Source organism: Corvus kubaryi, unplaced genomic scaffold, assembly GCF_017639235.1.
Source record: "Corvus kubaryi isolate FWS band 111438036 unplaced genomic scaffold, C.kubaryi_AGA036_p1.0 37397, whole genome shotgun sequence".
NCBI classification, from domain to species: domain Eukaryota; kingdom Metazoa; phylum Chordata; class Aves; order Passeriformes; family Corvidae; genus Corvus; species Corvus kubaryi.
This window is the reverse complement of record NW_024581136.1, coordinates 5,700,354-5,713,776: the sequence shown is the minus strand read 5'-3', so window position 1 is coordinate 5,713,776 and position 13,423 is coordinate 5,700,354. Positions and strand designations below refer to the sequence as shown.

The 13,423-nt window shown below is 41.1% G+C and overlaps 2 protein-coding genes across 12 annotated transcripts in view; one reads left to right on the top strand and one right to left on the bottom strand.

Moving 5' to 3' along the window:
- DAW1 (dynein assembly factor with WD repeats 1) overlaps positions 1 to 13,423 on the bottom strand; it is a 247,791-nt gene that overhangs the window by 207,532 nt on the left and 26,836 nt on the right. The window lies entirely within an intron of this gene.
- LOC121671237 (SPHK1 interactor, AKAP domain containing) overlaps positions 1 to 13,423 on the top strand; it is a 66,403-nt gene that overhangs the window by 50,201 nt on the left and 2,779 nt on the right. For 7 of the 8 annotated variants that reach the window (XM_042042560.1, XM_042042563.1, XM_042042561.1 and 4 more), the window contains 6 exons: positions 882 to 1,137; positions 1,399 to 5,134; positions 8,485 to 8,664; positions 10,553 to 10,639; positions 11,648 to 11,700; positions 11,785 to 11,969. In XM_042042560.1, the coding sequence (XP_041898494.1) occupies positions 882 to 1,137; positions 1,399 to 5,134; positions 8,485 to 8,664; positions 10,553 to 10,639; positions 11,648 to 11,700; positions 11,785 to 11,969 (4,497 nt within the window). The remainder of the gene's footprint in view (positions 1 to 881; positions 1,138 to 1,398; positions 5,135 to 8,484; positions 8,665 to 10,552; positions 10,640 to 11,647; positions 11,701 to 11,784; positions 11,970 to 13,423) is intronic. The other variant, XM_042042567.1, reaches the window with a different exon arrangement.

Sequence of the window (13,423 nt, the reverse complement as noted above, 5' to 3'; positions counted from 1 at the left end):
AGCCTGACTCTTTCCTGGGAGCCTGGAGTTCAAAGCACAAGATCACAAGCTGCAGAATCTTGGGTTTGGTTCAGGGTACATCCATACAACAAGCACAGTCCATGCAGAGACATCGACTCAGCTCTGTCACTGTATAAATCTCCAACGGTTTTAATATCAGTAAAATGAGGATAACAAGAGTTCCTTCCTCTCAGTTTCTGTCCAACTTTCAACTTAACTGTACAGCTTCTCTAGGTAAGACAGTTGTATATAAAGGCTGAGGACATTGTGCACTGGACCCCCATTTCCAGTGGGAGGTTGTATCAGCCTGAGATAATGGGGCTTTGGACAAAAAGGGAATGAGAGTAAGAGCAGCAAAGAAACAAAATAAAACATTATTTAAAAATGGTCTGCTGGAGCAACTAAGGGTGACCTGCTCTACACAATCTTATCAGCTGGTATTTACAGGGCTGCCTTCAAACAAGTGTTGCAACTGAAATTATCCTGGAAAGAAATTCATGCCCACAAACAATCCCCGCCAGAGAGGTAATACTGGGTAGTGTGAGGCCATTAATAAGAGCATGTCAGATGACTAACATCAAATAAGTCTGTCATTAAAACAAGAAGTTGATTGAAAACAAACAACTTGGCAATTTCAACAAAATTTCCAGGTATCCCCTGTGATACAGCTGGGTTCTCTACTAAAACACTTGTATAACAAAAGCTGTCATTCCAAGGAGTCTTATTTTGGCATACATGTAACCGCACACTGTTACTAACATTGAAATGACAAATCATATCACATCTTTGCAACAGAACATTCCTGAGATATTTATAGAGAGAGAAGCTTAAAATAAATCTTATTTTTTTAATTAAATAACTGAGATTCTTTTCCCCTCTAGTGTCCTTGGCTGGCAGATGTCTGCTTGGTTCAATGTGCAAGGGGGGACAGGAGAAACAGCGCAAGCTGCATCATTTTTGAAATAAACAAGTTTCTGGTTGGACTTGAGCTCGTTCAGGAGAGGCAGCTGCAGATAGAAACCCGTGTCCTAAAGCCCGAGGATGACACGAACTGCTCCGTGTCCTCAATAGAAGAAGATTTCCTCACGGCCTCCGAGCACCTCGAGGATGACAACGAGGCTGATGAATATAAAGCTGGTAAAAGCAGGGGGACTGAGATAATTCTGCTGTTGTTTATACCGCACAACAGCTATAGCAATGCTCACAGAAGTTGCACTCATACATATGAGATTTAGAAAATGGACAGCCATTCCTATTTTTAAATTTTTGTTCAAAGACAAGATACCTGGCTGTGCAGTAGTTTTACAGAGCAGTAATGTAGTACACAGTTGTGCAGCTCTTTTCTTTTTAAAGTCAGAAGTTACTCTGCAAAAACTAATTTTTTATTTTTCTTAATAGGTCATGAAAAATTAAATGTTTCAGAAGCATCTTCAGATGTCAAAAAAAATAAAGGAAAGGGATTTGAAAACATTCACTATAGAAAAGCCAGGTTGCCATTCATTCTTGAAGGGAACTGTATTAATAAAGATAATGCAGCTACTCAGGTCTCTGAAACTGTGAATCTTGTGGCAGAAGATGGCATCTCACAACCTGAAGATAAGTCAGACCAGGAAATACTGTGGCAGAAGGAATTAGCTGAAAAAGGTACTTCATCATTTAGTACTACTAATTTTACTAGTGAGGTTGAAAACTCAGCGCTCAAGTTAGAAGATGTATCTGTAACCAAAATGGCTAAAGAGGAGCTGGAGCCTCTGGGTGACCCAAAAACAAAACAGAGCAGCAAGACAGATGGGAAAGATGGTGCAGCTATCAGGAAAACTGATCCTCCCTCACAAAATGAGCAGGCGACCACAGGTCAGTATGCCACAAATTTAGCAGAATCTGTTCTGCAGGATGCATTCATTAGACTGTCACAGTCTCGACCCAGTTTCAGTGAGGAGGCTGCAGTCAGCATCTCTGTAGGAAGCTCCTGTAAGTCAGAAGATTTTTCTGCTTCCCGATCATGGAACGAACTTCCAAAGATTGTCATCGTGCAAAGTCCAGACAGTTCTGAGAATGTACCTGACTGGCCAGGGTCTGCCTTCCCCGGCCTGAGCCACTGGGCTGAGGCAGAAAGCTCTGCTGAAGTTTCAGATTACTTTGAGGAAGAACATTCAAATGGACATGACCAAAGTGCACTGGAAGTGGCTCTGGCTTGTGCAGCCACTGTCATTGGAACCATTTCCAGTCCCCAGGCAGCAGAGAAATTCTGCCAGGACCAAGAAGTGACAGACTCTAGAAGTGGAGTGGCTGCTAATGAAGAGGTGCACACAGCATCCCCACAGCTCCTTGACGACTGTGCTGGCACAGAATACTCGTTCCCATCTGCGCTCTGTGGCATGACTCAAGTAGCAAGTGCTGTAGCCATCTGTGGCCTGGGGGAAACAAAGGAGGAGAAGTACCCTGCAACTTCCAGTGGACTTCTGTCTGCTGCTCAGGCCTCTGCAGCCATTACTCTGCATTGTAGCATAGCTGTAGGAAGCAGCATGGAGAAGCTGAATGAAGGCATTGCAGAGGCACTTCTCAAAGAAGCATCTGTAATTCTGACCAAACCCAACACATACAAAAATGTAGGGCATTTTATGGAATCTATAAATGGGAAAATTATTGAAACAGCAGCAAGACCACATATTCCACGTGCTGATGGAGTAATCAGAGATGAACTTGCACAAAACTTATCCAGTATTATTCTACGACATTCTATGGAAGAGGTTAGGAAGAAGAGACAGCTACAACCCCATTCAGAGAACGGCTCAAGTACACAAGACATTTTCACAGAGACTGCAAATGAGTTGCTTTTTAATATAATATATTTCACTTGCAAGAAAATGAACGACATCAGGCAAGTCGAAGAGTGTTCTCCTCTCTTTCCTGAGGGCACAAAAGCAGAGAAAGTAACCAGAGCAGAAGGATGGCCAACACTGGCAAGAGCAGGTGAAACTTCACACAGCCCCCTTGATCACTCTGCAGCTAAGACATTTGGTACATCCTACAGCACCAGTACTATCAAAGATCTTGAAAAGGTCACAAGCACTTGGAAAAGTAATATCAAAGATGTAAATAGCAACAAAGATTCCACATTGAATTCAGAACCAAGTGGAGATACAGGGCATAACACACTTAGTGGAAAAATATCTCCCAAGAAGAGATACCTGAAAAGAACTGCACGAGACTGTTACAAATCCCCAAATCAGAGTAACAGTCATCATCAGAAGAAAGACTACAGATCATTTTCAGACAGAGAAAATACCTTTGCAAACAGTGAATGCAGGCACGGTGTTCAAGAACAGCTGTCTTCCAGTGCCACCATAAATACAGAAAACCAAGCCAAGATTAAGTGTGATTCTGTGCTAAATAATGATGTTCAACTTAGCTTGTCTTTATTAGGAAACCATGTTTTGCTTCCTTCTCAGCCTGTGCTACAGGTGAAAAATTCAAGGGACAAATATTGTATAACAGATTTTGCAGAAGAATTGGCAGAAACAGTTGTTTCTATGGCAACAGAAATAGCTGCCATTTGTCTGGAAAATTCAAATGGCAAGCAGCCCTGGTTCTGTGCATGGAAGAAAGGCAATGAATATCTAGTGACCCAGAGTTTATCATGCAGAACCATGAAAAGGAAGAAGGAAACCCATACCAGTGGTTCTGTGGTTCGGAAGCACAGGGCACCTCGACTTAGTGAGATCAAAAGAAAAACAGATGAGCATCCTGAGCTAAAGGAAAGATTGATGAATAGGGTAGTAGATGACTCTATAAACCTTGAGGACACACCAGATTCTGTCAACCTCTTTGCAAATGAAGTGGCTGCCAAGATCATGAACCTCACCGAACTCTCCATGGTTGATAGCATCTGGCAAGGTCCAAACCACCCCAGGAACAGACTGCACTGTGAAAGATGGAGCCGAGCCAAGGCCTCAAGCTGTGAGAGCATACCAGAGGAGGACTCAGATTCCAAAGCCTCTTTCAATACCCTAGGCCTAATGAACAGCTTTGGTCACTCTCTGAGCCAGACAAGTTCTGTCTCAAAGCAGTCTAGTTGTGAAAGCATTACAGATGAATTTTCAAGATTTATGGTGAACCAGATGGAAAACGAAGGAAGAGGTTTTGATTTATTACTGGATTACTATGCAGGAAAAAATGCAAACAACATCTTAACTTCTGCCTTGCAACAGGTAGCCAAGAAAAATGGCCATCTTAATGTAAGACCAAGTTGCCCATCCAAACAGTCCAGCACAGAAAGTATAACAGAAGAATTTTATAGGTATATGCTAAGAGAAATCGAAAAGGAAAATAAAGATAATCCACCTTCCTCTCGGAATTCAAAGGACTGGTGTGGCAGTTTGCTGGCACCCTCTCTACGTTCACCTTTCTGCTTTCGGCAGTCGTCGATGCCTGACAGCAGATCATCAGGCTCCAGGCTTACAGTGAACGTTCCAATTAAGGCAAATTCCTTAGATGGGTTTGCCCACCATCGCCAAGATTCCTTAAGTGTCCAGCCTGTCAGTGCTGTGGCTTCTGCGGGGCTCTGCAAGTCTGACTCATGCTTGTACCAGAGAGGCAAGACTGACCAGATCACAGATATGCTGATCCACGAGACGTGGGCCAGTTCTATTGAATCGCTGATGCGCAAGAACAAAATCATAGCAGATGAGGCAGAGGCTGCAGAGGCTGACCAGTTTTACAGTGATTCTCCACCACATGTGGAACAATATGCAAAAAGACTGGCTGCAAATATTGTTGAAAGTGGTAAAAGTTTAATTGTGGTCCAGCAGGATTCCTTTGATTATACAAGCCGAGAACACATGCTGGAAAGCAAACATCCCCAAAGCATAACTCAGATACAGTCGAAACCCAAAATGGAAGAAGTAGATGTGGATGAGGAAAAAGAGCATGTGAAGAGCCCTGGAAGCTTTCCTGCAGGACAGCACAGGGAAGTGCCTTTAATTCAGATAGAAACTGATCAACGAGATGAGCCAGATAAAGACTTGGAGTCCTTAACTTCATGTGGCCCATCTGGAAAGGGGCATCAAAGCAAAGAAAAGCCTCCAGAAGCTGTGGATGGGAAACACATGGTTTCCAGTTCCCCAGTAAATAGGTGAGTGACAAAACAGCAAATCAGCCAGCACATTGCTTTGGTCTTTGGTTTATTTTCCCAGTGAGAGTTATTTTGATAAAGGAAGAAGAGAGGTACTTTTAAAGAAATAAACAGGCTAAGTTTTGACTACAGGTTTCTGTTGGCATAAAATCACCCAATCGTGTGTCACAGTGCTACTTTTCTGGAGAAAACTTATATTGAATATGACATTACGGTTTTAAGATTTAAATCTAATACTGCACAGACAAGTTCTCTCTCTACAGACGTTTAAGTCTCGCATAATCAAGACAGGAAAGATGGACAAAAACTTAAACTTTTAGTTAGCACAGGCTGATATCTGAACTAAAAAATAGATAAATAAAAATCAGTGCTAGTGTATAACAGAAGATAGCAGGATTTCACCTGTAGTTCTCTGCTATGCTTGTTGCAAGTAACGTTTTGTGTACCTGAAAACAAGACCAGACTTCTGAGAGCTTGAAGTTCAACTTTGTTTTTACAGTCTGGAGCTACAAATGATAAAAATTCTTTAGTGAAGGAAATAAAAGAGTAAAAGTAGGCCTCACCTCTTTTAGTTCAATACTTCTCTGGTAGAATTTAGATAGGGAAAAGAAGAGCATTTTGTTTTAATGCTGTTTCATGGAGTTTACATCACAGCTTACCACCCTCTCCTTACAGCTGCACTCCTTTTGTTAAGAAATCTGCAGCTTGCTTTGGTTAAGGTAAAGTGTGAGCCCAGTGTGAGAGTGCAGTGCAAATGCAGACGATTGCTGTGGGTGCTCTGAGGTTAAGGGAATGCTCATTCTCAAGGCACTGCCTCTTTATCACTGTACTTCATTGTATCTGTTACTTTAATGGTATCTAAACTGCCAGTCTCTTGGAGCACTGCAGCACCCCATTATCTCAGAGTGGCAGAAAGAGTGCAGGTGCTAGTGTTAGAAACCATTTTGTAGCTCATTTTATTCTAGGCAGTGCTCTGTTTTGGCATTTGACAAAGCTCTGCTTGAAGTGAGAAAGCACAAGTGCCTTCTCTCTTGAAGTGAGAAAGTACATAGATTGTAAGTACTTTCCTGTGTATGGCAGCAATTAGGTGGATGATTACCATGGTGTCACTAGTCTTTCATACTGACTCTCCCCCACTAACCTTCCTCTTCCTTAAAATGCAACCTGCTTTTAGTAAGATAAATTTAGAAATCCATCTATTGGGAACCTTAACGGTTTGAAAATGAAGTTATTTCTGCAGTTTACAAGCCCTTGCATAATTTTTCATTTCTTTGAAGCAGAGCTCCCAACGTGGCTATGACATGTTTAAAGCAATAGGATTGGTAGGGCAGAATTAGTAACTAGAGGCTACACGTGCATGAGCCTCTTGGCTCAGCAATGCTGTGCAGTTCAGTTCAACTTGCCTCTGTTTCTGTGCATCAGCCTCATTTGCAGCATGAAATGCAGAGTTCTTCCAAAGCAATCTCAAATAGCAGCTGCCCAAGTGCACTCCAGATGTGCTCATATCCCTGCTGGGAAGACAAAGCCTCCAGTGGTTCTTCACACAGATCTGAACCATTTGTGGCATGGCTGTCTGGACTAAGTCTAGGCTGAAGTGAAAACCTAAAAATATATATAATGTAGCTATAAAAGCATCAGTAGAAATTGCTTTGATTCACTCCTACTGCCTGAAATTACTTGCTAGTTCAGATACAGGCACACAGGACTCCAGGCAAAATATCAAGCAGACAGAGTCAATTAGAGGGGGGGAAAAAAAAAAAAAAAGCCATGCAGGCCTTCAACGATGAAAAAAGCTGTTTCTTGTACGTAGGTAGTGCAACAGAGCCAGTCCTGTCACAGTTATACAGAAACTGTTCCAAGTGACTGTTCACAAGTGGGGAACTGTCAGTTCAAAGCATCACTGGTGTGAGATGTAATTGCATAATGAATCAAACAAAACCCAAAATGCCAAGAAACAGCGCCCACACAAATCTCTTGTGGTTTGGACCAGGTTTCAGGAGCTACCTGTCCTGTACTAAGAACGTGAATAGCACCCCTGCCCTGCCGCCTGGCTGCTCAGTGCCCACGTGTCAGAGAGTGTGGGGGCAGAGTTCTGTGCCCGAGGGCTCAGGGGTGGGAGACACAGGGGTTTGGCAGAGCTGACTGCCAGGGGGAGCAGAGCTCCAGGCAAGCAAGTCCCATTCTCCCTGCACAGGCTACATCTCTGTCATCCAGCATTAACGCAACAACTGAGAGTGAGAGCTTGGCAAAAAGAGATATCCACAATGACATTGTCTCAGTATATGCCTAATCAAGGTAATTACTCAGGAGCAATAGAATTTCTGGTGTGATCTCATGCTCTAACTGAAGGCAGATGCCTCAACTACAGAAAAAGGTCTGAAGGCAAGAACTTCCGTAGAGAGGTTCTGCAGAGGGTTCAGTACAGAACATAACATTGCTTTAATCCCTAAATTGCAAATGCAGACTATCATGTGAATATAATGAAACTACAGTTGTGCTTTACTTGTTATTCTGGCACTACAGTGATATAATTATTGGAGGGATTGATTATTATTTAATTTTCTTTGAATCAAAAGCCAAGTTTAGCTCTGAAAACTTAGCAAAAAGAGTTTCTTTTTTTTGTTTCTGTGTGTGTTTGTGGGAGCACGTGTACATATATTTGAAATACACACGTGTGACATATGTCAAGCGTGCAGAATTAGAAAGCGTTTTTCCCTTAACCTTGTATTTTCTAAACTCAGTCTGGGCTCCATCTTCAGTCTGGTTTCTGACTACCTGTCGCAATATTTTGTCCTTCCCCAGCCTAAGCAGTGAAGATCCTAAGGACATGGCAGGCTCAGAGTCATTAGTGATTCACAACCCACAATACTTTCCTCCTTTCATTTCTTTAAGTTTATCAGAGTAGAAAACCCTGTCAAGAAACTTATTCACCTTTAGCAGGACAGGGATTTAGCAGCAATACCTATTTCCAAGAAATGCTGTCACTCTGCACTAACATATATGACATATTTCAACCACTGATTGACTGAAGTGCACTAAGCAATAAACCTTTACAGTGATCAGGTTTTTAATACATGTTAAATCTTTTTGTATGAGCTAAAACTTTTCTATGCATACTTAAATCTAGAGTTTGTGTTTATTTATTGCAGTCATAAGAAAATCCTTTTTTAAGAGCATTTCAGACCATATGTTCTACTGGACTGTATATATAAATTATAAGCTTGTCCAGTCTTTTGGATCTCTTAATTCTGCAGCTTGGTTGACTTTAATGAGCATTGCCTGAAGATTGGTGGCAGCAGTTTGTTTGCCTATATTACAATATCAATGTGCCTTCCCTATCACCCTGCCAGCAACAGTCCTCAGAGCAGATCGGATGCTGAAATCATAGGAGAGACAAAAACAGCTGAAGACTTTCCAACCCATCTCAGCAGCAGTGAAGAAAGCACTGGTAGCTGGTCCCAGCTTGCCAACGATGAGGACAATCCTGATGACACAAGCAGCTACTTGCAGCTCAGTGAGCGCTCCCTGAGGTACCCACGTTGTCTCTTCTCACTCTACAATGGGGTCTGTCCACCCAGCCAATGATTTGCCTACCCTGCATCAGCAGTGAGAGGCAACAGCTCAAGATTTCTCAGAATACTGTAAAGAATGTCTAATGGCAGACTTTATCTCTTTATTTTTTAATAAGGGGAAAAAAACTGCCCGCATTCTGATTCTCAGCCAGGTCTTTTTACTACTGGTGAGTAGCTCGATTCAGACAAAGAAAAAACCTCCTGGCACCACTGAAGTGTCTCAGTCCTACAGCAAAAAGGCCATTGGACAAGTTAATTGCTACAGTCTTTCTTTTGATTTATTTGCTACTGTTTGCATAATGTTTATTTTGGCACCTCCTTAGCCAGGATTGATGAGGCTGCCATTCCCACCAGAAATCCATGCACTGAGAACAAAGATTGAGCCCTGATCTGCTTAGGCTGGCACAGGGGTTCAGGTTAACAGAGGATGACCAATTTTTCCCTGAGTAGACATAAATTCAAGAGCTCCTACTGCTATGTGCTGATTTTGTTCCAAGTCAGGACAAATGTTTGAAAATGTTATTTAGTCCTTGGAGTTCATATAGAGCGATGGTAGTTTGACTTTCAGCCCTTTCACAGCATCAAATTGAGTAAGGTTTTTTCCTTCACATGCTCTTAGACTATGTTTTAAAATATTATCAAGTAATTACATCTTTCTCTTGAGTATTAAGATGACAAGGAGGGAAGACATTATGGTAATGAAGCAGGGAAAAGAAGGAGTCTGTGTCAGAGAGCACTGTTGGCTGGCTGAAATTACTGAACAAAACATGGCTGTCAGAGCAGCTGAACATTCATCCTGTTATTACAGTATCAACCTTTAACAAAGTCCTTGGTCTGAGAGAGCTGAAGTATTGTGCCTTTAGCTCTGCACTGGAACAGAAATTGCTACAGCAAGTCTGAATGCATGGCATGCTGACAATGTCTCAGAACACCCTGATGGGGAGAGGAACTGTCTAATCAATCCTTCTAATGTAGGGGAAAATACTATTAGTTCATTTTCCAGTAAAAATTAAGTGGTTCAACATGACTTGCCACACAGAATTTGTTCATGGCAATTGAGTTGCAGCCAGCAAATTCACAACCTGTCCATGAGATTATTTCAGTATCTGAAAAAACATTCACTGTCACATTTATAATGATGTTATAAAGTGGTACTATTTTTTCCAAATATTCTCAAATGTGCTACTTCATCCTTGTGAAGAAGCCAAACAGAATACTTCTGTGTATTTGTGGTCCCAGTGAGCATTGGCTTTAATTAAAATCTCAGTGTTTCAGAGTAGTCAGAAACATGAGGGGCCATCTCTGTACCTGTGGGTTCCATCCAATCCAAAATAATATTTGGGGTATGATGTAATAGACTGAAACTGCTGCTGGTTACCAGCATGGACTCACCTTACAGGTAATTATATGATGGGCAGCCAGTGCCTTGCTAGAACTCCCTGTGTTCAGAGGTAGCTGGATCTCTGCAGGTTTCTTGCAGGACATCTCTGGACCTGCTAATCTTTCTTTTCAAGGACTCACACAGACTCGGTTTTTGTTTGAGGCCAAGTGTTCATTGCATGAGCCATTCCCAAGAAGAGAGTCCACTTTTTTCCCTCCAATTTACAGCATCACTTGATGCATTGATGCATTTGATACATGCTCCATCTAGAATGACTTTAATAAAAGACTCGTTAATTTGAGCAGACTAGTGTGCTTCATTCAGGGAACCACTTGCTGAGCACAATTGATTTTATGGAACAGGGTTCCTCCCCAATTTGTTTTGTACAGAAATAAATTTTTAAAAGATGTATGGAGACATGTTCAGCACAGCTTGGCACTAATACTTAAACTTTTGCCTTGTCAGCAATGGCAACAGCAGTACAACTAGCAGTCTTGGCATTATGGACCTGGAAATTTATCAGGAGAACGTGTCATCTTCTCCTATGATTAAGTAAGTAGTCATTGAAGTGAGACTTGATGTTTAGTCCAATTTTAACTGCAAATCGTTCACACTGCCAAAACCGTGCCAAGCCCTGCTTTGCACCTGCTGCTGTGCCTGCCCATGGTTTCAGGAAAAAGCACATGCAGGCGTCTGTGCAGAGTGAGGGCACCAGACAGTGAAAGATTACAGGAAAATCCACTGAGGTGGATCTCTCGGGAACACAGATCCATCAACCACCCTGTCTACAAGACAGTTCTCTGTAGTTTCAGTTTTCTGTCATATGAACCTTCTTCTCTAATAACTTCAAATATTATCAAAACTCTAATGTAATACCAAGTAGGGTCAAGCAAATAAGGATCAATTAAAACCAATTTTTAAAAATCCAATAGCATTCTTTCCAATAATAATAACAATAATAATTTGGCCCACAGTACATCTTACCTGTTGTTTCTGGGAACGTTTCTACTGAACATGCAATTCAGTTATCAAGAGATGTGCAAGTACATCCTGCCTAAAGATCCTGGTACAACCTGCCAGCTGGTGAATATCATTATGCAGCCAGGGCACACCCACTGCCCAAACGTATGGACTGCACATCACATACTGAACATGGCAACTTCCTGAAGTCAGTGACGTCAGCAAATTGTCACTGCAAAATGCAGACATTGGAAATTCAGCATTTCCACCCAGGTTATGAGACTTGCTGTGTCTTACCATAATGTCATTTGCTTGTCATTACATGAACTGTAAAGATACACAGATCCTGGTGAAACGTAATACATGGCATAACTAACACAAATGCTTCATCCTACTGCAGAAAAATGCTGCAATTCAGCTTTTCCTGATTTACAGATTAAATAATGAAATATATTCAGCATTTTATTGTTTTATCCTATGTAACCTTTTTCTTGCAGTTTTCTGGGTCTTGCACTGAGGGAGAAGTTTATTCATCATGAAGTAATTTTGTAGACTGTTCCTAAGTATGACTAATAAACTTTGTTGTTGTTTGTTTCTAAGTGAATTAGTAGAAGAAAAGGGTTTCCTTAAAGAACAGACAGAAAACACAGAGGGTAAGTTGAACCATATCAATTAAAATATACAGTTTGAAGATAACAAAAGTAATTGCACAGTAACTGGTGGGATTATTCTTCCAGAAAGTACTTCTGAGCTTTCAGTGGGAACAGCCAACTGTCAAAAGGACCTCCTGGTGATAAACTTCGATCTGGAACCAGAGTGCCCTGATGTGGAGCTGCGAGCCACCCTGCAGTGGATAGCTGCTTCTGAACTTGGAATTCCAACCATCTATTTTAAGAAATCTCAGGAAAACAGAATTGAAAAGGTAGCGTCTACAGAATTGGGCATACTATTAATGTGTGCATAACTGTGGCAGTTATGATTTATTGAAGCTATTGAGCTTAAAAGCAGATGCAAAAACATCTTCATTACAGCAAGATGGCAATACTGTTTATTAGAGAAAGGAATGAGAGGACAGGTGTGTCAGAACTTAAGCATGTGAAATATATAGTTGATTGTCTATGGCACAAGCAGATGTCACCATGAGACCTTCTCCAAAGTCTCTATGGCATGCTTTGATTAATCTGTTCACTTTTTCATATTAATGATACATTAAATACCAATGCCCAAGGCAGAATTAACAGTCCTTTATGTGGCTACATTTGAAAGGCCACACATAGTTTACATGGAGTTTAAGTACAAAGCTTTAAAAAATAAAAACACTGGTGTGTGGACATCACATGTACAAAGTTCTGCTACGTGGTCACTATAATGTGAGACATTGTTTGGACTTAAGATTTTCAGTCCTTATGCGTGTTCTGCCTTGCCTGCAACACTGATCAGGGTGGCCTCAGGTCGGTCTGAACTTGTGCCTGGCTGTTCATAAATTGCTGCAGCTGGGGATACAGCTTTTGAAAGCAGAAGTCTCTTTGCAAAGAGAAGTGGACAGACACAGATCACTGAGAAACCTTCTGAGGTGTTAGTCCAAGTCAGAGCCAAGAGCAACACTGAACTCCAAAACAGCCACAAGAACTGCAGACATCATTCATTCCTGAATGATCAGTTGGTGCTCCTTTGCAGACACCACCAAATACCAACCCCAGCATTTCAGGAAAGATCAAAACAGATCCATTTCCAAGATCAGCAAGAGCAGCTTAAGCTTTAAGGCTTACAAACATGTTAGTATTTAAGTCAATTAATAAAAAAGTATTACAAATCAGTATTTTGGTCTCTTATGGGAAGATCATTTTGAGCAGCAGAGATATTGTTTGATTTTCTTGAGTACATGCATTTGGGAATCATAAACATAATTTAAAATGCATTCAACAGCAACAGTCCAAACTGCATCTAATTAAAGAAACAGCTGTCAGCTTTACCCATGTGCTTTGGCAAACAGTTAATTCAATTGCAAAAATACTCTAGGGAATAATGAAGCACATCCTGCCTACAACAGTGTTCTTGGAAATCACGTGTGTATTAAATATCATTAAAATACATATTAAAAGTTTAGGCTTCAGTATGTAAATAGCAAACAGCTACACTAACTAGAGACACAATCTTTTCTTGTGTTGTTTAAAACTGGAAACATAGAAGGAGCAAACTAATTATTGTGAAATTCAGAGAAGTGAAAAGCTTTGATTTTCATTTATGTGCTTCAGAAAAAAGAAGGACCAGATGGATGACCCTGTAAAGCCCATTTTTAAGTACAAAGTGGACAAAACTTGGGATTTTTTTACAGCTGCCTAAGAACATATATTTAACCTCTGGTTTCTCTGGAAA